The sequence below is a fragment of the Crinia signifera genome, chromosome 7 (genome assembly GCF_055691185.1).
Source record: "Crinia signifera chromosome 7, ASM5569118v1, whole genome shotgun sequence".
Lineage (NCBI taxonomy): Eukaryota > Metazoa > Chordata > Amphibia > Anura > Myobatrachidae > Crinia > Crinia signifera.
The window spans coordinates 169,898,860-169,923,940 of NC_139223.1; the positions used below are offsets into that span (position 1 = coordinate 169,898,860).

The window sequence follows — 25,081 nt, forward strand, 5'->3', positions numbered from 1 at the left end:
TGAGAATGTCAGAAAATTCTTTATTTTTCGTCATCAGTTAGTAATTACATCTCAGTATTAAACCCGGCAACATTATTTTAAGCACAAACCATTTGGCATGTAAACAATCTGTTAACCAATTCCATGCAACAAAGATGGAAATCATGAACGCTTCTATATCACAAGACAAAAATAATGCGGGATTAAATCGGGAGCTTATTAGGGTCACTTATAACCGGTTAGTTTCATTCAACACTGTTCAGATATAGATCTTGTACACTCTGGCCGATGACGCTTCGATATATCAAATGTTCAATCGAATGACCGATATATCGGTCAGTGTATACGTACCTTAAGTGACTGGCCTGTGAGCGGAACAGGTCCGGGATGAACTCAGAATGACACACGAAGGGTTCATGAGTGAAACAATTCTAGATGCGCCAATCAAGTATTCTCCAAAAGCACTGCCCTCACAGCTAATTTGTGAACAGATATGTTTAATCGGGGACTACACATCCCAGCAAACCCTGCCCCAGTTCCATTGGGGCATGCTAAAACGGTGGCAGGGCATGCTGGGATGTATAGTTCCACAGCAGCTGGAAGCCCACATGCTGAAAACCCCTGTTCTATAGGGAAGAGCTTCCATAGTCTGGATTGACAAATCCAAGTTGCCCATCCACTCGGGCTCACCCTACGTCAGCACATGGGGACAGACTGAAAACAAGTGGTGTAATGGTTAGCACTGAGATCATAGGTTCAATTCCCACTATGGCCCACAGGGTTATTCAGTGTTGATCGCTGTTGTGCGAATTTGCAATGGTTGATTATCGAATGACTGCAATACACACGCCTACAGACCTCATCGCAAGCTGGCATTTGTGGGTGGAAATCGGCCGTTTTATGGGAGGGTCAGAAAAAATGCAGGTGTGCCCAGGTGTTTAGAGGGCGGATCTGTGACATCAGCACCGGCCTCGATCGGCCGGTCTCTGTCGCACAGTTGTGGAGGAGTCAGACTCACATTTGCACAGACTGAGAAACCGCGTTTGGGAATTGCGTATAGATTTGCAGGGGAGCAGTGCCGATTTGCACAGGGGAGTTTTTCTTTCTGTCTATCTAACTTTGCAGATGAGCAATCAGGCCCTCTGTGTGGAGTTTGTATATTCTCCCCCTGCCTGCATGGGTTTCCTCTGAACCCTATTGTGTACATGGGCAGACTAAATGGGTCACGTGCTTCTTATCTGCGGTCACATTACAGTGGGCACAGTGCCCCCATTATCTGTAAGTCATCCACGTCTTTGAGCTGTTCATTAGAATACAGGATTGTGTTTCACCCTGTTGGCAGTGTCTGTGTATCGAGCCCTTATTCCTACCGCTCTGTACGACACAAGAGGGCAGCATAAGATTGGCACATATTGGTGTATGGTGATATAATTATACTTTAATGTAACAAAGGCCTAAAAGCCCATACACACTGGGTGATTTTGCACCAATAGCAGCTCACTCTCCACCGCTTTTAGTGTTCCAGCGCAAAAGCCGCCCAGTGTGTATGTCCCGGCTGTGAGTGCTGCTGCACACTCCCGCATCATCTTCAGCCGCAGCTCCTCATCTGCTGGTAGATGGATTTCCATAGCGTACTGCTACGGAAAGGGGTCCACCCCCGCGAAAATCACTTGGATAGGCAAAAATCATTCAGTGTGTATGCACCTTAATGATGTTTTGAATCTGCAATATCTTAGCTCATATGCCAGCATCACAGAACATCTAATTACATGTGTGATTGCATGAGAAAACTCACACATTTCCGGAAAGTAACGCATTTAATGCTTTATATAGGGTCACTAATACTCGTATGGTTATATAGGCAGTTTCTGCAGGACCAGCTGTCATACTGAACAAGCTAAAGCGCTGCGCACAGTTCTGTCCAATAATAATAATACCAGATCTGATCAGAATTTGGAGGAACTGTGACAAGGTGAGCGCAATAGGAGTGTTACAGCCAGGATAACAGACCCGACATCACGATGACCTAGATCATGTCATCTACAGATCATCTTGGGAAATTATTTCATTTTTTGACTCATTTATTGTTAATAAAGGAATAATCTTGTAATTTTTTTCTGCTGCCTTATGGTAGAAATCAAGTACTTCTTATTTGTTGGGAAGAATGATAAAACAAACTGTTGGGTGCAAATCAACTTACATCAGCACAACGCAGTTCATCACTTCACATACTGATGCTCAAGTAGTAGGACTCTTTCCCATGATCCTTCTAAATACATGACAGATTGTCGCAGGGGCCCGGCGGGTAAGTAAGACACTTACCATGTCTGCCTCTCTGCATGGGAACCAACCATTTGGCCATCCAGGTGAGAGACACTTAGGTCAGCAAACAGGTGGAGAATCACATGTCTATCTGATGGAGGTCTGATACACTGTACACTTATATACAGCAGCGGTATACCAAGATACCCAGCGACAGCAAAGATACACTGTACAGCTGTACACAGCAACAGGTCAGAGTATACACTGTACACACAGGTGGGTCACAGACACCCAGCAACAGGTCCGAGGATACGCTGTACACAGAGGTGGGTCACTGAGACACCCAGCGACAGGTCCGAGGATACACTGTACACACAGGTGGATCACTGAGACACCCAGCAACAGGTCAGAGTATACACTGTACACACAGGTGGGTCACTGACACCCAGCAACAGGTCCGAGGATACGCTGTACACAGAGGTGGGTCACTGAGACACCCAGCGACAGGTCCGAGGATACACTGTACACACAGGTGGGTCACTGAGACACCCAGCAACAGGTCCGAGGATACACTGTACACACAGGTGGGTCACTGACACCCAGCAACAGGTCCGAGGACACACTGTACACAGAAGTGGGTCACTGAGACACCCAGCGGCAGGTCAGAGGACACACTATACACACGGGTGGGTCACTGAGACACCCAGCAACAGGTCCGAGGACACACAGGTGGGTCACTAAGACACCCAGCGACAGGTCCGAGGACACACTGTACACACAGGTGGGTCACTGAGACACCCAGCGACAGGTCCGAGGACACACAGGTGGGTCACTGAGACACCCAGCGACAGGTCCGAGGACACATTGTACACACAGGTGGGTCACTGAGACACCCAGCAACAGGTCCGAGGACACACAGGTGGGTCACTGAGACACCCAGCGACAGGTCCGAGGACACACTGTACACACAGGTGGGTCACTGAGACACCCAGCGACAGGTCCGAGGACACACTGTACACACAGGTGGGTCACTGAGACACCCAGCGACAGGTCCGAGGACACACTGTACACACAGGTGGGTCACCGAGACACCCAGCGACAGGTCAGAGGATACATTGTACACACAGGTGGGTCACTGAGACACCCAGCAACAGGTCCGAGGACACACAGGTGGGTCACTGAGACACCCAGCGACAGGTCCGAGGACACACTGTACACACAGGTGGGTCACTGAGACACCCAGCGACAGGTCAGAGGAAACACTGTACACACAGGTGGGTCACAGACACCCAGCGACAGGTCCGAGGATACACTGTACACAGTTACAGGTCATAGTATACTGTGCGCCTGATTCTGGTTCACTCACAAAAGGAAATTCTCTGTAATGAACAAAACCATGTGCACTGCAGGTGGGGCAGATGTAACATGTGCAGAGAGTTAGATTTGGGTGTTATTTTGTTTCTGTGCAGAGTAAATACAGTACTGGCTGCTTTAATCTTACACTGCAATATAGATATAAGTTTAAAGTACAAACCCCACCCAAATCTAATTCTCTCTGCACATGTTGCATCTACCCCACCTGCAGTGCACATGGGTTTTGTCCATTAGAGAGAGAATTTGCTTTTGCGAGTGAACCAGAATCATGCCCTGTATACGGGAATAGGTCAGAGGATACACTGTACACAGAGGTTGGTCACTGAGATCACCATATTTTATAGCTGAGGTATTGTCTGTTTGTGCAGATTTCGTTACAAATTCATTGATATTTTACATCAGATTCCAGTGCATGTTTGTAAAAAGATAAAATTAATCAAATCGTACCAAGCTTATATTGATAATTAGTCACAATTCAGCCCAAGCCTTGCAACACAGATTACACTGTCTTATAGACCGTCAGTATGGTACTGACTGTACAGCAGCAACGCGCTATTTAATGGATTCAGTATTGAATCCCGGCGGTCGGGATCCCGGCGTTCAGAATCCCGACGCCGGAATCCCGACAGCCGAAATGCCGACAAGGGGGGGACGTGGATCGCCCCCCCCCCTTGCGGGCTCGCTGCGCTCGCCACGCAGCGGGCCCGGTGCCTCGCTACACTAATTTATTCTCCCTCCAGGGGTGTCGTGGACACCCCAGGAGGGAGAATGTGTCAGCATTTCGGCGGTCGGGATTCCGGCGTCGGGATTCTGAACGCCGGGATCCCGACCGCCGGGATTTTAACTGCATCCCCATTTAATTACTACATTTAGGTGAAGCCACGCTGGCAGGTCCACCAATTAATACCAAGTACGGGCAACGCAGAGGAGTTATGGCAACTAAGGCTCACGGGAATAGCATTGGTAATCCAAAATAGTCACAGAGAGACCTTGTGGCAGAGGCGGGACATTCCTCTTAAAAAAACACAGGCGGGACATTCCTCTTAAAAAAACACAGCCACGCTGCTCCCTGCCACGGAGTCCCCGGGAAGGTTGGCGCACTGCTGCTGACACACTAGCTATGCATGCAGGACTCGTATAAGCGTTGTAGTCACAACGGACACAGTACCGGACTGAAGCTTTTAGTAACAAAGGCAAAGAACATCAGGATATATCAAAAGAAGGCAATGTAGCAAAGATTCCAGGTCTCCTGCAGAGCATGCTGGGAGAGTGGCCAGTGTTAGTATGTAAACAGGACACGCCACTCCATTCCTGCAGTGATTTACCTCATCCGATTATTTTCGTATTAAAGGGTGTACTCAAAAAAAGTCTGCAGCATTTGGGTTTCTAAAAGTTTTGGGGAAGGAAAAAAATAGACATAAAACGTAAAGAGAAAAAAAAAAGGTCAGGATCTGGGGGGGTTATTCGGCTTTCTTCCGCTCCACGTGAAGAACTTTCCTCCGCTGGTGAAGCATGTGGAAATACAGCTGTGGAAAGACTGAAGGAGAGGAGTGTAAGCGAGAGAGAGCAAATTAAAGTTTTGTTCATAAACTCTGTCTGCAATGACCGTGGGCCAAGTAATATGATAACATAATTACTGTTCAAATATCTTAATTTCTTAAAATAAGATAATTTGTTACATACGGATTTACATTAAGGGGGTATTAAATGGGATTCTAACCGCATGAACGCCCTGACAGTTGGCATCCCGAACATTTTTCGTCTGATCTGACAGTAAAGGGCCCCATACATCAGCAATTAATTGTGACAATTTTCAGATATGGAGATGATTGCCACAATTAATTTTAGATGTGTGTGGGCTCCCCCTTTTGGCAATCCCAATCAAAATCGCCAATCGATTATTAAACATGTTTAAAAACCTGATTAAGCAATCTGGTATTATCTGCGGATCTTTTTTATATGTGTGGGCATTCCCAATTCGTCTTCTTCATCTATTTACATTATGAACAGCTAATATGACAATCGATTGGGCAATATCCAGATATGAAGATGCAATGTTTAGATGGAAAAATCTGCCGATCACTGAAATAAATCTGTAATGTGTGGGCAAAGTCAGATAGATTGTAAAATCCATTTATCTGGCCAAAAAATCCCTGGATCTGGAAATCCATAAATTGTGATTGCTGATGTATGGGGCCCATAACATGACAGTCGGAATTCAATGTTCCGGCTGTCAAATGTCAGAAAGACTGTGGATCGGCGAAAATGGCCGCAGTTTGGCGAAAATCCGACAAAACAGATCAGACTTTAAAAAAGGACACCCTTCAATACCCTAATGGCAGCATTGAGTAGGTGAGTGACGATATTTTACAAATATTAGTACATAGTACTAAAAGCGTTGAAAGTGTTGTCCCTGTCTGTCCTCCCACAGCCTAAATGAGAATTGCAGCCACAGACAACGCTCACTGCGGTGGGACATTCTGAATTCAATATACAGATGTCAGGATCCTGACTACCACCAGAAGTCTGGTCCTGCAACCTCAAAAATGAACAGGATGCCAACACTGGAATACAGACTGCAAGCATGCCGATTGCTAAGAATGCGGGGCGGGCTGCAGCCGTGACTGTATTGTATGAGCAGCTTGTGTTTAATAGCTCTCCCCATTTGTAATACGTAAAAGCAGCCAGTCCGGACCCATGAACGTATCCCAGACACCACGACAATGATGTACTTACTGGGGATGTAGGACACCATGACAAGCATCAGGAAGGTGTAGTAATCAAACGAGAAGTTGTACTTGTTGGGTAGGCTGATGGAGTATAACCCGGTCTGCTTGACGTACGGCAAAGCAGCATAGATGGTCAGAAGTTCTCCCGCTACCCCCATGGGGTATAGGACAATGAAGAGGGTATACCTGAAAGAGAGCGAGAGAAGGGGGTCAGCAGAAACCATGGGGCAGATTTCTTAATAAATCTACGGTGGTGTGTAAGAAGTCCAAGAGATGCAGAGGTTATAACACGTACAGTTGTGTATTCACTCATACATCTGGTACCATTCTCAGGTTCTCCTATGCGGGTCTGAATACTTACCTGGCCCACTTAATGATGTAAGGCAGGTGGTTTAGAAGACTGAAGGTATAAAACGAGTAGCGGATAATTTCCGTGATAGTCCATGCCACAACAAACAGCAACACAGAGTCCTCACTCTGAACCTGCCAAAAAATATTTATATCATTTCAATAGGGTTCCAAAAGCCCTGTAAAGCCGGCCCTGTACTTTCTGCAGGTCTCTGATCCGATAGAGCCATCAGGGTCAGATAAATGCTAGATGAGCAGGATCAGCCACAGATCAGTTAGCGCTCACCTCTCTCACGCTGTGTGTCACGGCCCACGTCAGGAACACCCGAGATAAGACCTGGAAAGCCGTCAGCACCACTGATGAAGGCACAATCTCTGAGATAGAGAGGACATGGATATGATATTCTCACACCCTACATGGTACAGCCGAGTATACAGTCACAAGTCGCCACATCCTCTCCTCCCAACACTCAAATGAAATTCCGCAAAAGCTTTTCTTGCAAACACGTTCACGCTTGAAAAGTAAATTCAGTATACAAAATATACGCTGCTCACATACATAGACGTCATCATTCATTAATAAATTAGCGTTCATTCTAGGGGATGCAGTTAAAATCCCGGCTGTCGGGATCCCGGCATTCAGAATTCCGACCGCCGGAATCCCGATCGCCGAAATCCCGACACATTCTCCCTCTGTGGGTGTCCACGACACCCCTGGAGGGAGAATAAATTAGTGTGCCGAGCGTAGCGAGGCACCGGGCCCGCTGCGTGGCTGTCGGGATTCCGGCGTCGGGATTCTGTACGCCGGGATCCTGACCGCCGGGATTCAGTACTGAATCCCATTCTAGAACCCTGCCCCTTTTAAAAACCCCTTCAGTTGCTCTGGGGCGTCATCCTCTGCTGTGGTGCGGAAAGGTGCAGGGTGCTAGAATGACCACCACATAAATCCTCCCAATACCAAGGACGCTGTGGTTGCTTCAGTCTTCCATGCTGGCCATGGACCAGTTTTACTAAAGCTTCTTAAAAAAATGAAAAGAGGTGATGTTGCCAAAGCAATCAGATTCAGGGGGTGTCAAACCCAGGCCTCTATTTACGCCAGTAGAAATAGCATCCGTCGCCCTCAATGCTGCCGTTTCTGACAGCATTGAAGGCCGTTTCCGAAAAAAAAAAAGATCTGACTTTAACACAAGTCAGATCTGTTTTGTCAGAAACGGCTCAGATTGTGGAATTCACGACCGGTTTCCATCAATCCGCGGACGTTTGCCTATTTGTGGACTCTCCGACACTTGACAACTTGAACATTAAATACAGACTGTCGGAAGGAACAAAAAAACGGCCCAGATTCCGTCTGTCGGGACAACACGACAGTCGGAATCCGGATTTGAATCTCCCCCTCTGTCTATCATTTCTTTATTGCATCCTAGAAAATGATAGCAGAATCTTATTGGTTGTTATAAGCAACATCACCTCTTTTAATTTTTAAAAGCTTGAGGGCGGTAATTATTCCTGGGAGCTGTTTCGGCTGGGGGAAATATGGTCTGTCGCCTATTCAATGCTGCTGTTTCTGACAGCATTGAAGGCAGATTACAACAAAACAGATCACACTTTAAACAAGTTGGATCTGTATAGCTGGAAACGGCCACAGATTGTCGAATTCCGGGCTGTTTTCACCGACACTCGACAGTTGGAACATTGAATTCTGACAGTCGAGCTTAGTGAAAACGGCCTGGGATTCCGACTGTCAGGATGTTCCGACAATCAGTATCACGGATTGAATACCCCCTTTGTAAATTTCCCCTCTTGATTACTATAATAATGATGAGACCGGATTTGAACCCCAGTGGGAGCTTCTGGTGATGTTGTTGCCTTTGGTAGGATAATAGCGATGGGTAACTGGCCGATAATACCATTATTTATTATTATACAATAATGACTTGAAGATTGATTATGAGGGCACAGAACAGAACAGGTCTTACTGGCATCACAAGTCTCACTGATACACATGTAACATGCTAGTTGTTATGTGCAGTGAGATCAGTCTATAGGCTCCCTGTATTATATGCCAGATTAACAATACATCTAAAGCACCTTCATAACTTTCAGGTCTGAAATCAATTAAATAAAAAAGTATAATTTTCAAGGCCATTGATTACTGTATATAGGTCACGGACTTACCTACGGCGCAATGCACGATCTGGAAACACAGAAATAACTATTAGTTTCCATCATATTACACTAAAGGGAAATGATGTACAGATTATGTACAGGACGACGACAATCTACCTCCAGCAGAGCTCCGGTCTGGAAGAACTTCAGGGGCCGTTCTATAGAGTAGTAGAGATTGTGGTAACTCCCTTTGGAAAGATAGGTACGGACCAGCCCGACCGCTATGACCAGCCATCTACAAGACATGAGCCGTGATTAGTCTTCACAATCCATCGCCTTTATATGAGGTTCATAATAATTAGGCCAACAGGGTCTAGATCGAAATGGTAAAATGGTTATCAAACGCAGAAGGTCAACATGGGGTTAAAGGGCTATGCCATGGGTTCAACCTGTGGCCCTCCAGATGTTGTGAAACTACATGTTCCAACATGCATTGCCACATTTTTTCCTATGAGAGCATGCCAAAACTGTCAGGGCATGCTGGGACATGTAGTTCTACAACATCTGGAGGGCCACAGGTTGAAGACATGTGGGCTATGCCCTTTTACCGGTGCCCTGCTAAAACAGCCTAACATGAAGACACTGGCGGGGCCACTCCCCCTCCCCGGCCACACCCCCTTCTCGATTATGTTACCCCACTCACCCTAGAGCTGGGGTAGCCAACCCTAGTCCTCGAGAGCTACCAACAGTGCATGTTTTGCAGGTCTCCTCACAGAATCACAAGTGAGCTAATTAGCTCCATCTGTGGATCTTTTAAAATGTGTCAGTGATTAATGAGTGCAGCAGCTAGGTTGTCTGGAAAATGTGTACTGTTGGTAGCTCTCGAGGGCTAGGGTTGGCTACCACTGCCCTAGGGGGATTCACCATTGTCTATGCCAACCATATTCTATTGATCTATCATCTGGATGCCCCTTTATATACAGACGCACAGGCTCCCGAGAGAGAAACTGCTCAATGACTTTGCGTTCACTCACCACTATTCTTTATATCTAGAAACCCATGTCCAGAATGTCCAACCTGCAGCCCTCCAGCTGTTGTGAAACTACACGTCCCATCATGCCTTGCCACAGTTTTGCTATAGGGAATGCTAAAACAATGGCAAGGCATGCTGGGATGTGTAGTTTAACAACAGCTAGAGGGCCGGGGGTCAGACAGGTCTGGTTTAGGCTATGATCACCAGGAACCTCATGCTTGGAAAGTGGCTCCTTCGTTGTGAATACAGAAGATGGGCTGTCATGCATGTATGTCACTCACCCAGCCGTCATGATGACATTGTAAATGACCAGATAGGCTGTAGCAAAGGCTCCGGGACCCCTCCTCTTTTTCTGGCCTCCATTGTCCATGGATCTGCTGCTTCCAGATGCAGCACTCGCCATGTCTGCCAGAAGAAGACACAGAGTGATCATCACATTGCAGTCTCCTCCTAGATCCCTACCAGTCAGTGCCCCTGGGAACAGCTCTAAGAGATGTGGTCAGGTCATGCGGTTCCTCTGCGTACTATATACAGAGAGGGGGCTACTGTATAATCATGTATACAGGACCGGTATCACCGATCATCCAGAAGTCCCGCTTTCACACTGAACACATAATGACAAGTTCACCTGTGAGAGACTTTGTAAAGGGTTACTGTGCCATTTATGGCACTGGCTGGTGCCAAGTTTCCTGAACACTGCTGATATCAGAGAACTAGATAACACTGCACTTGTAGGACGCACAGAACTCTGTACTATTGTGGGACAGCAGAGTATGATGCAGCCAGAGTGAGATAAGGACGGAATGCTGCATCGACAGCAGGACAGCAAGGCCCGTGTGTAGCAGATATTACTTGAACAGGAAGTTATGGACCCAAGACCTATAATACTTCTCCTTCATGGTCAATCCCTGGCCTCTCCTTTCTCCCCTATACTGTAACATACTCAGCCTTCTCCTGGACTCACAACACCCAACATTTCCTTTCCTCCTACGCTACTGTATGGTTCATACACAAACTTCTCCTGTACTATCTATTAACACCCACTTTTGTTAATAGATACTTGTTCTCTCAGAGTCCTAACATACCCAGAATTGTTTACAAACAAACCACCAGATTCTATCTATATCCTAGCAATTTCACACCCCACTGCTTCACCTGTCTATCCCCACTGTGCCCTTCACCCCCTGCCTGTAACCCCCCCCCCCCCCCCATAACCCTCCTGTACCACCACCTCTCAGTCTTTCCGGTCTCTCCTCTACACCCTCCATCCCCCAACCTCTCCTGTCTCCCATCTGCACCCTCCATCCCTAGCCTCACCCCCCAACTACCACCTGTGCCCTCAACCTCATCTGTCTTGCCATTACCACCACTTGCACCCTCCATCCACCAGCCTCATTTGTTTCAACACCTCCCCTGTCACCACCCCCCCCCCACTTGTGCCCTCCATCCCCCACCCACCCTGTTCTTTCCAAAATCCCCTCTGCACCCTCCATTCACAGACGTCTCCTGTCTTCCCGCTGTACAATCCATCCCCTGCAGTCTTGTCCCTGACCCCCACCCACCCAGACTCTCTATCCACGGCCTTTCTGCACCCTCCATCTCCACCATAATCTGCTCTGCTCTCACATATCTCCCCTCTCATGCCCTACATACCCCAGCCTCACCTATTCAGCCCTCTTCAACCTTCACCACCCCCCACCCAAACTCACCCGTTGTTATCCCCCTGCGTGCCCCCCCCCCCCCCCCCCCCTCCCCTTTAACCTCCATTCCCGGCCTTTCCTGTCATTAACTCTCCCAGCACCCCTCCATCCCTTGGCCTTTCCTGTCCCCCTCCTGCACTCTACCCCATCCCCGGGTCTCCCCTCTGCACCCTCCATCCCCTGGCCTCTCCCAGCTCTCCCCCTTGGCCTCAACCCCCCTCCTTCGCTGGTTTCACCGGTCTCTCCTCGCATCCTCCATCCCCCGGTCCTACCAGTCTCTCCCCTCTTGCATCCTCCATCCCCTGGCCTAAAGAGTCTCTCCCCCCTGCACTCTCCGTCCCCGGCCTTTCCGGTCCCATGTCCCCCCAGCACCCTCCACGCCCAGTCGCTACCCCCCACCTGGTAGACTTAGCAGCCGACCTCCTCTCCCCCGTTGTACACTCACCTGTCAGGCCTGCCCTGTCACACACACTGTTCCCGGAGTCACAGCCGAACCTGCTAACTCCGCTACAATCCACCACACTCCTCGCTGATTGGCTTGCCTGCCATGTGGGCGGGGCATACGCCACACAAAAGACGTTTGGTTGAAAACACGGTCAACGGTCACCTGTAAGAAGCAGTTATGTGCCTCCCTCCAGCCAATCAGCGTTCAGATCCGGCTGTCACTGCGCCATCAGGGCCCTCCCTCAGGTGGCAGCCTGAGTGACGTCTCCCTGGTAACGGACGGAAGCGCGGAGGGGATTTGGTTCATTTATTATTTGTGTGACTGCTGCTGGCCTGCTGCGCTAGTTCCTCAGTCCCGTTACCTGGAGCGGCGGCAGGGACCGTACCAGCAGACTCCATGTCTCAGCGTGGTGAGGAGGGAGAGCGTCCTGCGTAGCTGTGTCGGGGAGCTGTGTGTGGGAGTATAGGGGGCAGTGAGGTACAGGGGGAGCTGTGTGTGGGTATATATGGCAATCATGTACAGTGGAGCTGTGTGTGGGGGTATAGGGGGCAGTGAGGTACTACAGGGGAGCTGTGGGTATAGGGGGCAGTGAGGTACAGGGGGAGCGGTGTGTGTGGGTATAGGGGGCAGTGAGGTATAGGGGAGCTGTGTGTGTGGGTATAGAGGGTAATGAGGTACTGGGGAGCTGTGTGGGTATAGGGGGCAGTGAGGTACAGGGGGAGCTGTGTGTGTGGGTTTAGGGGGCAGTGAGTTACAGGGGAGCTGTATGTTTGGGTATAGATGGCAATGATGTACAGCGGAGCTGAGTGTGTGGGTATAGGAAGCAGTGTGGTACAGGGGGAGCTGTGTGAGGGTATAAGGAGGTTAGGGGCAGATGTATTAAGCCTGGAAAAGAGATAAACTGGAGATAAAGTGGAGATAAGGTAAAAGGAGATAAAGCACCAGCCAATCAACTCCCAACTGTCATTTTCAAACACATTTCATTGGCTGGTGCTTTATCTCCTTTCACTTTATCTCCACTTTATCTCAAGTTTATCTCTTCTCCAGGCTTAATACATCTGCCCCTCTGTGTGGTACGACCGTACAGGAGAGCTGTGGATATAGGGGGATAGTGAGGGACAGGAGGAGCTGTGCGTGGATATATGGGGTAGTGTGGTACAGGGGGAGCTGTGCGTGGATATAGGGGTAGTGAGGTACAGTATGAGCTGTGTGTGGATATAAGAAGGTTAGTGTGGTACAGGGGAAGCTGTGCATAGATATAGGGGGTATTGAAGTACAGGGGGAGCTGTGTGTGGGTATAGGGAGGATAGTAAGATACTGTACTGTGAGGAGGAGGTGTGTGTGTGTGTGTGTGTGTGTGTGTGTGTGTGTGTGTGTGTGTGTGTATGTATGTATGTATGTATGTATGTATGTATGTGTGTTCTAGTTCCCCAGGGTTAAGGAACAGAATAGAAGCAATAGTGGAGAGGAAAGGCTGGTCTCATGGGACCTATAGTTTAGAGAGGAGGCTGGTCCCAGGGATGTAGCTGGAAGCTGAGGACCAGTCTGTCATATCAGTGATCTAGCTTGTTCTCTGAGTGGAGGATGCAGATAGCAATGATAAACATGTCACCTTGATTAATCTATTTCCCCACTGTAGTAGTCCTAGTCTGTGAGACATAGTATAATATAATGTCAATATATGAAGATCATTATTTTATATTATCTACGTTTCACAGAAACTGCTTTTACCTGTATTGGTGAATGTGGTTATTTATGCTGTTCTTTCTCTATTGAACTATCTGTTCCTGAGCCAAATTCATTGGAAGTTTGTTATAATGCGTTGTCATTTCTCTCTCTCTCAGGTGTTGCTGAAGAGACGTCCAAGGTGAGATGCTGGTCCTGTGATCCACACCTCACTGGTCACTAGGAAACTTCCCTGTAAAGGAGCTTTGGAATCTTTCCTTTCATGTGTCCACTAGTCTTAACCTTTAATTAATCTGTATTAATTGCCATGAAAATACTGGATTTTATGGACTACTAAATCCATAAAGTCTATTCGCACTACGTAAATAAAATTAACTTAAAATTTGCTGCGCTGCAGCCTTAGTGAGCGCTGCAGCCTTAGTGAGCGCTGCAGCCTTAGTGAGCGCTGCAGCCTTAGTGAGCGCTGCAGCCTTAGTGAGCTTTGTTTATGCAACAGTCAAATAATGTAGTTTTATTTTGCAAAGCAAGTTTAATGAAGATGCATAAAGGGAGTGTCTCTGCCACCATATTCGTCTAATACATTCACTTTGTGCCACCCCATTGTTACATTTGTTCAAAGAATGTAATCTACCGGAAATAAAGAAAAGTTTGAAAAAAAATCTTTGAACCATAGATGACATAACATATGTATAGCAGTAGTGTCAGGGGTGTCCCTTACCCTCATGGCAGCCGGCTGTGACAAGGAGAGGGGTGAACTTTTGTGTTGGGGTGTGGCTTCATACTTTTATGCAATGCATGGGTCTGGGAGATGCAGGCTGCCTCCGTCGTGTGGTGTGGCTGCAGTGCTGGCTCCTACAGTGACAGGAGCCTGGTGCTGCATGTAATGTTACATGCAAACATGTGCTATTTATATGTCTGGTGCAGCGCTTATACCCACTATCTGCCTATTTGATTTTCTATATTTCTCATTGCAGAAAGAACTGGATGAATGGGAAATAATAAATAAGATTCTGAAGCGTCATGGATGCTGTCCAGTACACGTCTCGGAGAGTGACAGCTACTCTGGTAATACTACTGTTAGGCTCTTAGCAGACCAGTTATGTAAGTAAGTAGATGTATGTATGCCATGTAATGTGGGGAGCTGGAGGGGGTGGGGTAAAGCTGTGGACTGCCTCTGGAGGGGGTGGGGTAAAGCTGTGGACTACCCCTGGAGGGGGCGGAGTAATTCGGTGAGCTGTGGACTGCCTCTGGAGGGGGTGGAGTAATTCAGTGAGCTGTGTACTGCCTCTGGAAGCTGTGTAGTAAGGTGGGGAGCTGTGGACTGCTTTTGGTGGCGGCAGAGTAATGTGGTAAGCTAGGGACTGCTACTGGAGGAGGCCGGGTAATGTGGGGAGCTGTGGACTGCCTCTATGGTATTGGCAATGTACAGCCAGTAGACTTGCCTCAGGATGGATAACATGGCAAAGCAGTAGAATGCCTTTGAGGGAGGAAGGTGGACTGCCTGTATATAGGATGAGGGTGATCTGGTGAGCAGTAGACTGCCTCTAGATGTAGGGTAAAGGGTGATGAGTAGACTACCTCTTTGGGAGGGGCTGACTAGCAGGCAGTGGCCTACATCTGGAAGAGCTACCTAGGTATGCAATGAGACAGCGAAAAAGTGTATAGACCTTTACTGATCTGTATTAGCTCAGGTTCTAGTGCTCCTGCTGTTTCTGACCTTCCATACATCGCCCTACAATAGGTGCAGTTGTATTGGATTCGCAGGCATCTCTGGCCCTCCGATCTGCAGTAAAGCTGCTGGTGGAAGACACTGAGAGACGTCAGAATTTGATTCATGGCCTCATACAGTCCAATAACCAGCTCAAGTAAGTCTCCAGGGCAGATGTGGGGCATGTACCTGTACTGCTGTGTAATATAGACTTGCAGAAAGACGGACCTTCGCTCTCTCATCCCAGGCAGGATGTGCGGTGGCAGCAGGACCGCGCTGGGCGCCAGGAACAGAGGGTTAATGAGCTACAGCGCATTCTGGAGAGTGTCAAAGTTAAACTCCGAGACTTGGAAGATGATTTTATCGCTAAAATGCGACAGCACCAGGCGGAAATGACCAGTTTGCTAAAGGAGAAAGAGGCGGCGCATGTGAGTATCACTATCATGTACGAGTGAGCAGGAATATATGTAACAGAGTGTGAGAATCAAAGTGAGAGATTTGGGGACAGTTCTGTTAGAAATTCGCCCTTCTATAGCTTCACCCTTTGGACGTGTGTAAGAGTTCGGGGCTACGCTCATTTAGTGAATGCACATACTCCACTCTCTGGGAGTGATCCCTTTGCCTACTTGTCTGCTCCACCTACTTTTGTTATCTCCACCCACCTTCGGCAGGTTCTTCCTGCTGTTATTGTGATTCGCGGCTCCTCCATATAGCATTCGCCATGCTGACCTCCATAATGGTTAGGATACAGTGCTACTCCTACCTGCTTCTGTGTTGGCAGTCTCCGGTTTCCTGCCAAACTGCATGTTGCCAATGTTACAGTTTGGTAGTGGCGGGATAATGATATCCTGGGATCTAATTATCACATTGCGGTGCAGGTGCGCCCCTCCCTCTCTGGAGAATTGTTCCATGCATTGTGCTTCTAATTAGATCTGAGATGTTGCACAGGGACTTTGTGCCTTGGATTATCTGGTCTCTGTAGTGCAGCATTTCTCGCTGGTTCCTGCTCTCTCGCACTTTGAGCCAGATTTTGGTTCACTTGAAAAAGCAAATTCTTTCGCTAATGGACAAAACCATGTGCACTGCAGGTGGGGCAGATGTAACCTGTGCAGAGAGAGTTACATTTGGGTTTGTACGTCAAACTGATATCTATATTGCAGTGTAAAAATAAAGCAGCCGTTATATACCCTGCACAGAAACAAAGGACCTTATTCTGATCCGTTCGTTCAGACCCCTTCTTTTGCAAGGGGTCCGAGGGTCATTTCTGGGCATGTGCAGACGCCAGGAGCTTGTGCCCACGGCGAGCAAACTGTTCGCTGGGTGCACACACCCATCCTTATGGGCGTGGGGCTTCCCATTAGCATGCGGGAATGCCCAGTGTTTCATGGGCATTATCATGAGTACGCTGGGCATTATCATGCTAATGGCCGATGGTGCGGGCAGCTGACATCACTGAATGTTACTGTGTAACATCCATTTGCAGACCCTGGGAGCGAATCACCCTTGCGAATGGTGGGCAAAGTCGCATCCGAGTGAATCAACCAGAAAACCCCCAAAATAACAACCAAATCTAACTCACTCTGCACCTGTTACATCTGCCCCATCTGCAGTGCACATGGTTTTGTCCATTAGAGTGAGAATTTGCTTTTGCAAGTGAACAAGAATCGGGCCCTGTATTCCACTGCTCGCTGGTTCCTCATTCCAAGCTTGTAGTATGTTTCCCATAACGTGATCCTATGCGCTGTGAGTGTCATCTTCATCCTCCGGTTTCTGGCTGTGAAGTCAGTAAAAGTTGAAACCGGCATCAACACAATCCAGCTGCACTGAGAGAGCGATGTCCGTATTGCAGTATCATTTGACGTCTCCTGCATCGCGCACTGAGTACAGCATTTACTCCTCTTTCACATTTGGAACTGATGCGCGCACATCGCACTATCTATTGCAAATGGATCAATGTTGCATTATATATCATTCCTAACATACGGTCTTCCCTTGACGTAGTCCTTTCAGTGAAGGTGATAACGCAGCAGCCAATCCGCTCTTAACTGTCAAGTTGCAAGCTCCGTTTAATAAAAATGAGTTAGGAGCTGATTGGCTGGTACTTTATCACCTTCCAATTATCACTTCACCAGGCTGAACGCATCTTCCCAAGAAATCTCTCTGCTGACCGTTCTCCGTTCTTTGGGAAGAGAACCGAAAGCCAGGGGGATGTACATAGACCTTCCGCTCCATAGAGTGACTATATATAGAAGACTCCATGCTGATTTTCCAGGATGTGGACTGCTGACCGCTAAATATCACTCAACCCCCATTCAAGTTGCGGTTGGCTTGGCTCCGGTGGTTCATAAAGTTATGAATGAGTGTGGTCCCATTATTAAATGAATACTGGTAATTTTATGGTAATACTGTGTGATCACCAGGGAACGTCCCTGCGCTGCAGACATAGTTATGGAGTCCAGGATGGGGAAATGTATCTCTCATCCTGGCTTCAAAGAACTCGGGAGCATCCTTATTTGAATACCGAACCATCCGCTCTTTTGAAATTAGATGACTTTCAGTGTTTTCTTGTGGTGATCAGTGGAGTCTTCTCTTTTAAACAATGTGTGCGCTCTTTAATTAATTTACCAGCAGACCATAAACCACCTATGACCGGAAAGCGTTTAGTCCAGAGATGGGGTTGCGGTACTTGTTTCCTAGCACAGCGCCCATCGTGGGTGATCACATACCTTAAGTTTAGGTAACTTACGGTATGCGGTGGACGCGATGTTTGGCTATTTTTAGCCTTTATTGCCGGTGTAACGATCAGATCAGGTGATCGATCAAATTAACGTATGCCTCCTGTTATGATTATCTGTGCAATCAATGTATGTCTGGTATGTTTGGTAAAATCATGCCGCCTGTGATTATTATGTGGGAGATCAGAACATGTCATGTATTATGTGTGTGGACTATTGGTGACCCAGGGAGTGTAGCCATCTGTGGACTCCTCTGGAGTTAGGATGTAAGATAAGATCTGAGACCCCTCATAAACCAGATTGGGGGGGAGAGCAATAGTGTCCAGCCAACCGGCCAAAGTGGCTCTGGCCCTGCACTAAATGACCTCTTATCACTTGAGGAATGTATAAGATCTACTTCAAAGCAGGGACAAATTCTTTATGGGAAAGATCTAGGGACCTTCACTAGGCTCAGCAAGGGAATGGTTAAAAATCCCAAGGGTGGGAGGGATGAGGGAGGCTGCAGATAAAACCTCTGTACCTTGGGATAGTCAGTGTCACTACCTGGGGGTCGAGCAAAACAGGCTGTAGGCGACGAGAGATTTCTTGTGGAGGACCCCCCCACCTCAGGATCTGTATTTAAGTGTAAGATAGGTTCTGTCTTTTTTCCCTTTTTATTTTTGAAATTGCATTTAAAACTCGTGTGTACTTTTAAAATCACTGTAAAATCTTGTAACTATTTTTGTCTAAAGCTCTGTAGTATTTCTAGGAATAAATAATACATATTCCCAGTTCTGGTTCTGTGTTCCTAAGACTCATTAGCCTCGGAAGAGAACGGCTGAAAAACGTTACCATTGTTATCTTGTATTGTGTGGTCAGGGGCGAGCCAAGCCGCCCCTTGCGCAGTTTCAGGCGCTAAAATCAGGTTTTGGCTGGTGGCAGTGTACCTCAAGGAAAGGACCCGAGTGTCCTGAGTGAACCCCAGTCACGGCCGGCGCTGCTCAGATTGACGTATCGGAGCAGGCGACCGGTGGGTCCGTGACATTTGGTGGCAAGCGGTGGGGTGGAGAATTCATTTTTCTCTTTAAGAACTTAAGTGAGTGTGGGTAGAATTTTGTGAGAAATACCCACATCACCAGAATCAGAACTCAGAGCTTTACTATAGTTTTAAAAGTCACACAGTGAGTGCAATTTCTGTTCCCCTCCCTTCTCTTGTTTTCTTTCCTATCATTTTATTTGACAAGTGTGAGACTCAGGATGGCTGATTACCAGCAGATGAGGAGAGATGACCTGGCGGTCGTGTGTGTTCGGAGGAATATCCCTTGGTCTGGCCAGAGTAGAAAACGTATGATTCAGGCACTAGTGGATGCCGATCGGACTCTAGCTGCTGGAGGAAACCAGTCCATGGACAATCCTACCCCAGGGGCTCAGTCAGCACTGGACAGTACAAACGATGCCGCGCCAGGGTTAAACCGTTCTGCTGGACCCAGCAAGTCTACACTGCCGAGCGACCTTCTAGCTGTTATCAGGCAAATTAAGAATGTGAACCCCGTATTCGCTTTGCAGGTGGTGCAGTTCTGCCAAGCCATTGTCGACAGAGAGGCTGCGGAGCGCAAAGCCATTGTCGACAGAGAGGCTGCTGAGTGCAAAGCCATACGAGAGGCTGAGAAGCGCAAAGCCGTACGAGAGGCTGAGGCTGCAGAGCGTCAGGCCCAGCGTGAGTACCAGTTGGAACTGGTGAGGCTCAGGGGGCTGATCGCTGTTGGTGAACCAGTGGAGGATGATACAGGGCATCATGATGGCGAACCTTTACGTGAGACTTTATCTGCCGTGGCTACTGAGTTAGCAGGAGATGGGCTTCGTACTGAACTTTTACTGTCTGCGGAAGTAAATAATGTGTTGGATCATGATGTGGACTCTGTTATCAATCATGGGGAGCCTAACAAGGGACAGAGGTCCCAAATGACCGCTGACGCGAATTTCACCGGACCGCGTCATGCACAGTTCCCTGTCTTGGAAGCAGACAGAGGAAGCCAAGTGAGTGTCAGCTTGGTTGGGAGTAACGAGCTGGCCCTGGACACTACAGCCGATGCTCAGAGAGCTGACATCTCTGCTAGCACCAGGGAGACTGTAGGATGTGTGGCAGTCAGGGTGACTGCAGAGTACCAATCCCCTACAGCACCAGAAGAGCCCAGTGAGTATTCTGACTGCATAGTGAAAGTATGCAGGGAAGAGACCATGTCGGAAAGAGGAATGGGACTTTCTGACTGTATGCACACAAATGTGTGTGGGACTACTGATGTGGGACTTTTATTCACTCCACTTCATTTTGTTGTCCCCACTGTCGCTAACCCTTCTGAACCATATGATGCATCTCAGGTAGTATGTAACCATGCTGAACATTGCAATGTTGTGATTTCTTGTGAAACTCCTGGGATGATCTGTGATAGTGCCGTACCTTCTGTAGAGGTAGGGGAGGGTGAGTTAGAGACAGGTATAGTGGGTAATCCTTGCCAGTTTGTGGGGTTAAACGAATGCCCTAATCTAGTTGGGAATGAGACACCCTCACTCACCAGTGGTAGGAGTGCTGCTGGTGATGTCATTCAGGTTGCTGTGCTAGAAGTTAACCCTGTTCTTCCAGTGATGTCTGGTTGTGACATGGTGCCAGGGGACTGCACAAATGGGACAGATCTGAGTTGGTTGCAGGCAGCGCATGTACCTGCCAAGAAGTTAATGGTGACAACATGCTCAGATAACCCCATTCCTGCTCAGAGACAATGGGATCCAGATATAGTGGTTTTGCCATGGTTCAATTGTAAGCCAGCAGGATGGGTCCCATGTGTTGTGGAAGATGCACAGGCTAATTTTCAGGTAGTGCAAGATGTCTCCCCAGGTTATGACATTGATGTTACTGTTGATAATGTGATGTCTTGCTCTAATGTGGGAAATGTGGTACCAGGTATAATAAGTGACCTGGTGGGTCCTGTGTGCACTGTAGGCATGTCTGATAGGGAGAGAGTGTCCCTTACTGCAGCTTTCCCCCCAAACCCCCCTCCTTACTGTAGCCACACAAACACAGATACAGGAGCACCGCAGGGGTTCCCTCCAGACACTGAGAACCCTCCAGAGAGTGCATTTTTCCAGCATCACTGGATAACGGATGCCTCTCCTGAGAACCTCAGTGGCACCACCCCAGCCACAGAACCTGCGGGTCTGGGAGGGAAGGTCAGGCTCAGGAAGGTGTCCTGGACTGCCATGGAAAGCTTGGCTTTCCACGCAGAACTGAGAATCAACCCTGCACAGGCTGCCCCATACCTGGGAAGTGGGAAAGATACCCCTGGGTACAGTGAGAGGGTTGTTTCAGGGATAGAGCCAGTGGCTAGTAGGGAAGCTGCTGTGTGCAACCAGAAGGGTGGGAGGGCCCGAGAAGCACAGGTAAACTCAGCTATATTAACCTCAGGAAAGCTGAGCTGGGATGTTCCCAAGACAGGGGACAAGGACCTGCTGGTATTCCCCCTTGCAGACACGTGCCCCCCTTCACAATTCACACACACAGACACAGAGGGCGAATCTCCTCACAAAAGGATGAGGTGTGTGGTGTTGAGTGAGTGGACCTTCCCCCCAGTGAAGGGGAGGGGGGGTCAGTCAGCTCAGGAGAGGTGCTGGGAAGACATTTTTCAGTCTGTATATAGTGCTGGGAGAATGCCCCACACCTGTGGTATAGTTAAACGTGCCGAGTTACGAGTCCCAGGGGGATGGCCATTTGGGGTGTGGCGGAATGGTCTGGTACTGATCTCAGTGAGTAAGGCCAAACTGCCAGCTGCAGGGGAGAATCCGTGTCCAGGAGTCCGACGCACAGCTGTGGTGGGCTGTGTCAATACCAGCCGGGATGGGCACAGCTCCCACTATATCAGTGTGCTCACAGACTATGGGTTCGAGGACACCTGTGTGCTTTTAGTTTGCCATCTCCTGCGAGAGGGACAGGGACTATGCCCATTGCCCACCCTAGCCACGGCTATGGCGTCAGGTGGTGCCATGACAGACGTCAAGTATAGTGAAGTGTTAGTACAGATCCCGCAGAATCAGTGGCAGTCTGTCTCAGCACAGAGACCACTGCTACCTGTCCAGGTGATGTAGTTAATAGCGCACTGATGAGACGGTGACGTGGGTCACCGCCTCTGTGCGCCATTTTAAAAGGGGGAGGTGTAACGATCAGATCAGGTGATCGATCAAATTAACGTATGCCTCCTGTTATGATTATCTGTGCAATCAATGTATGTCTGGTATGTTTGGTAAAATCATGCCGCCTGTGATTATTATGTGGGAGATCAGAACATGTCATGTATTATGTGTGTGGACTATTGGTGACCCAGGGAGTGTAGCCATCTGTGGACTCCTCTGGAGTTAGGATGTAAGATAAGATCTGAGACCCCTCATAAACCAGATTGGGGGGGAGAGCAATAGTGTCCAGCCAACCGGCCAAAGTGGCTCTGGCCCTGCACTAAATGACCTCTTATCACTTGAGGAATGTATAAGATCTACTTCAAAGCAGGGACAAATTCTTTATGGGAAAGATCTAGGGACCTTCACTAGGCTCAGCAAGGGAATGGTTAAAAATCCCAAGGGTGGGAGGGATGAGGGAGGCTGCAGATAAAACCTCTGTACCTTGGGATAGTCAGTGTCACTACCTGGGGGTCGAGCAAAACAGGCTGTAGGCGACGAGAGATTTCTTGTGGAGGACCCCCCCACCTCAGGATCTGTATTTAAGTGTAAGATAGGTTCTGTCTTTTTTCCCTTTTTATTTTTGAAATTGCATTTAAAACTCGTGTGTACTTTTAAAATCACTGTAAAATCTTGTAACTATTTTTGTCTAAAGCTCTGTAGTATTTCTAGGAATAAATAATACATATTCCCAGTTCTGGTTCTGTGTTCCTAAGACTCATTAGCCTCGGAAGAGAACGGCTGAAAAACGTTACCATTGTTATCTTGTATTGTGTGGTCAGGGGCGAGCCAAGCCGCCCCTTGCGCAGTTTCAGGCGCTAAAATCAGGTTTTGGCTGGTGGCAGTGTACCTCAAGGAAAGGACCCGAGTGTCCTGAGTGAACCCCAGTCACGGCCGGCGCTGCTCAGATTGACGTATCGGAGCAGGCGACCGGTGGGTCCGTGACAGCCGGCAATGAGAAAATTGCGTCCATCGCATGCCATTATAATGGCACACGATGCGACCGACGCGATCAATGCGATTTTACATAGTGAACAATGTTAAATTGGGCCACGATTTTTTTTTTTTTTTTTGATTGTATAGGCACCCTAATGGGTAATGTGTATGTTAAATGCCCCACCATTGTTAATGGCAACCCACGATTAACACCAACCCGAAGCATGGCGAGCCCGCAAGGGGCGGTGGTACGCGGCCTACGAATTTTTCATACCCCCACTATCCATGTCAGCGTGGAGTCGATTTTTATATAGTGTGGCGAGCCACCGAGCCTGAAGTGTGGCGAGCGGGGACGCGTAATACCTGTGAAGTAATGCACGGGGCTTGGTAGCTCGCTGCGCTCGCCACATTATATAAAATCAACTCCACGTGGATAGTGGGGGTATGAAAAGGTCGGAGGATGCATACCACCGCTCCTCGCTGGGCTCGCCATGCTTCGGGTTGGCGTTGATCGTGGGTTGGTGTTAACAATAGGGGGCATTTCACCCATGAGGGTGGGCATACAATGAAATTTGGGGTCTGTGGGGGGCATTTTACATTGGGGCCAATGTAAAATCGGGTCTCAGGGACCATTTTACATTGGTTCCAATGTAAAAAATCGCGTCCATCGCATGCGATTTGGTTGCATGCGATGCGATCAACGCGATTTTTTTGGGTCCCGATGGATGCAATTAAAATAGCTGGCGCCGTGCTAGGAAACAAGTACCGGGGTTGCTAATGCCAAGATCACCCACATCCTGGCAGCAACGAACATATGCTAATATTCTGGATGTTTATTTTGTATCTCAGGAACATTGCCAGGAGAACAGGGAGAAGCTGCAGGAGCAGGAGGAGAACATCGCACAGATGAAGAAGCGGCTTTCCCAGGCTGAAACCGCAGAGGAGAAGCGAGTGGCCTGCCAGAAGAAGTCCTTCCAGCGTCTCTTCAACCGGGAGCCACGAGATCACCTGCTCGACCAGCAGTAAGTGCACAACGAGAACACTTGGGCACTTGGCACTGAGATTCTGGTTACCCGGGCTACCTTACATCTTCAGTTGCAGGGGTAATTTGTGTGTGTAGCAGTAAGTGCACAATGAGAACACTTGGCTACTTAGCACTGGGGCTTCTGGCTACCTGGGCTACCTTACATTTTAACGGCGCAGCAAGCAGGAGGAGGAGTTTGCAGGTGCACACTAAATCTAAATGCTAAACCTATTGAGATCATTGCTGTATTGCATTTCAGAGGTTCTTAGTATAATGATGGCCATTATTATTGGCTTGTCCACCGGGTCCAGGTAACCTCTATCGGACAAGTCCCTCCCCTATCTTAACAGGGTGGCAGGAGTCATTTGTGTGTGTTTGTGGCCGTAGGAACACTTTGTGGCATAGCAGAAGGACATACTTTAGCGCACAGCAGGGCGGCCTCCAGCTCTTCCTTATCCAGATCACTTATATTGCTTTCATCTTCCAGGATTCTGGATGTAATTGACGGATATGAGAGACAAATGAATCTGCTACAGAATGAGCTCCGGTGCGTATGGTTCATCTGCTGGAAAATGATATGTACAAGTTTGACCCCTAAAGCCGAACAATTGTCATAGAAATTGGTCAGGTCATGATTGGACATGTACTGTAAGAGGAATGCCCCAGAAGGGCCACTGGTTTACACATTTCCTTGTCCGGAGTGTGTCGGCTTTTGTGATCATTGTTTTGGTTATGTTTGAGGTTATTTAGAGAAGAGATAACCAACTGTTGTCTGACTGGGGAGACGAGGTTGGTGTTCTCTAGTTGTCTGTAAAC

At 48.2% G+C, this 25,081-nt stretch overlaps 2 protein-coding genes across 3 annotated transcripts in view; one reads left to right on the top strand and one right to left on the bottom strand.

The window, feature by feature from the left end:
• On the bottom strand, positions 1 to 12,135 carry HACD2 (3-hydroxyacyl-CoA dehydratase 2). Of its 2 annotated transcripts, none has more exons than XM_083154327.1 (8): positions 11,977 to 12,135; positions 10,113 to 10,236; positions 8,976 to 9,093; positions 8,868 to 8,886; positions 6,979 to 7,067; positions 6,706 to 6,827; positions 6,352 to 6,530; positions 1 to 5,152 (listed from the first exon to the last, which is right to left on the bottom strand). In XM_083154327.1, exons 2-8 carry the CDS (start codon positions 10,232 to 10,234, stop codon positions 5,076 to 5,078), a joined length of 726 nt encoding a protein of 241 aa, XP_083010453.1. In that variant the 5' UTR covers positions 10,235 to 10,236; positions 11,977 to 12,135; the 3' UTR covers positions 1 to 5,075. The 2 variants fall into 2 exon arrangements, with proteins under 2 accessions (XP_083010453.1, XP_083010454.1); XM_083154328.1 differs by lacking the exon at positions 11,977 to 12,135 and adding an exon at positions 11,931 to 11,952.
• Positions 12,129 to 25,081, top strand: part of CEP70 (centrosomal protein 70) — a 21,925-nt gene continuing 8,972 nt past the window's right edge. Inside the window, exons 1-7 of the mRNA XM_083154326.1 lie at positions 12,129 to 12,385; positions 13,821 to 13,843; positions 14,637 to 14,727; positions 15,404 to 15,527; positions 15,618 to 15,798; positions 24,091 to 24,263; positions 24,753 to 24,812. Coding sequence (XP_083010452.1) covers positions 12,373 to 12,385; positions 13,821 to 13,843; positions 14,637 to 14,727; positions 15,404 to 15,527; positions 15,618 to 15,798; positions 24,091 to 24,263; positions 24,753 to 24,812 — 665 coding nt within the window. The 5' untranslated portion in view covers positions 12,129 to 12,372. The remainder of the gene's footprint in view (positions 12,386 to 13,820; positions 13,844 to 14,636; positions 14,728 to 15,403; positions 15,528 to 15,617; positions 15,799 to 24,090; positions 24,264 to 24,752; positions 24,813 to 25,081) is intronic.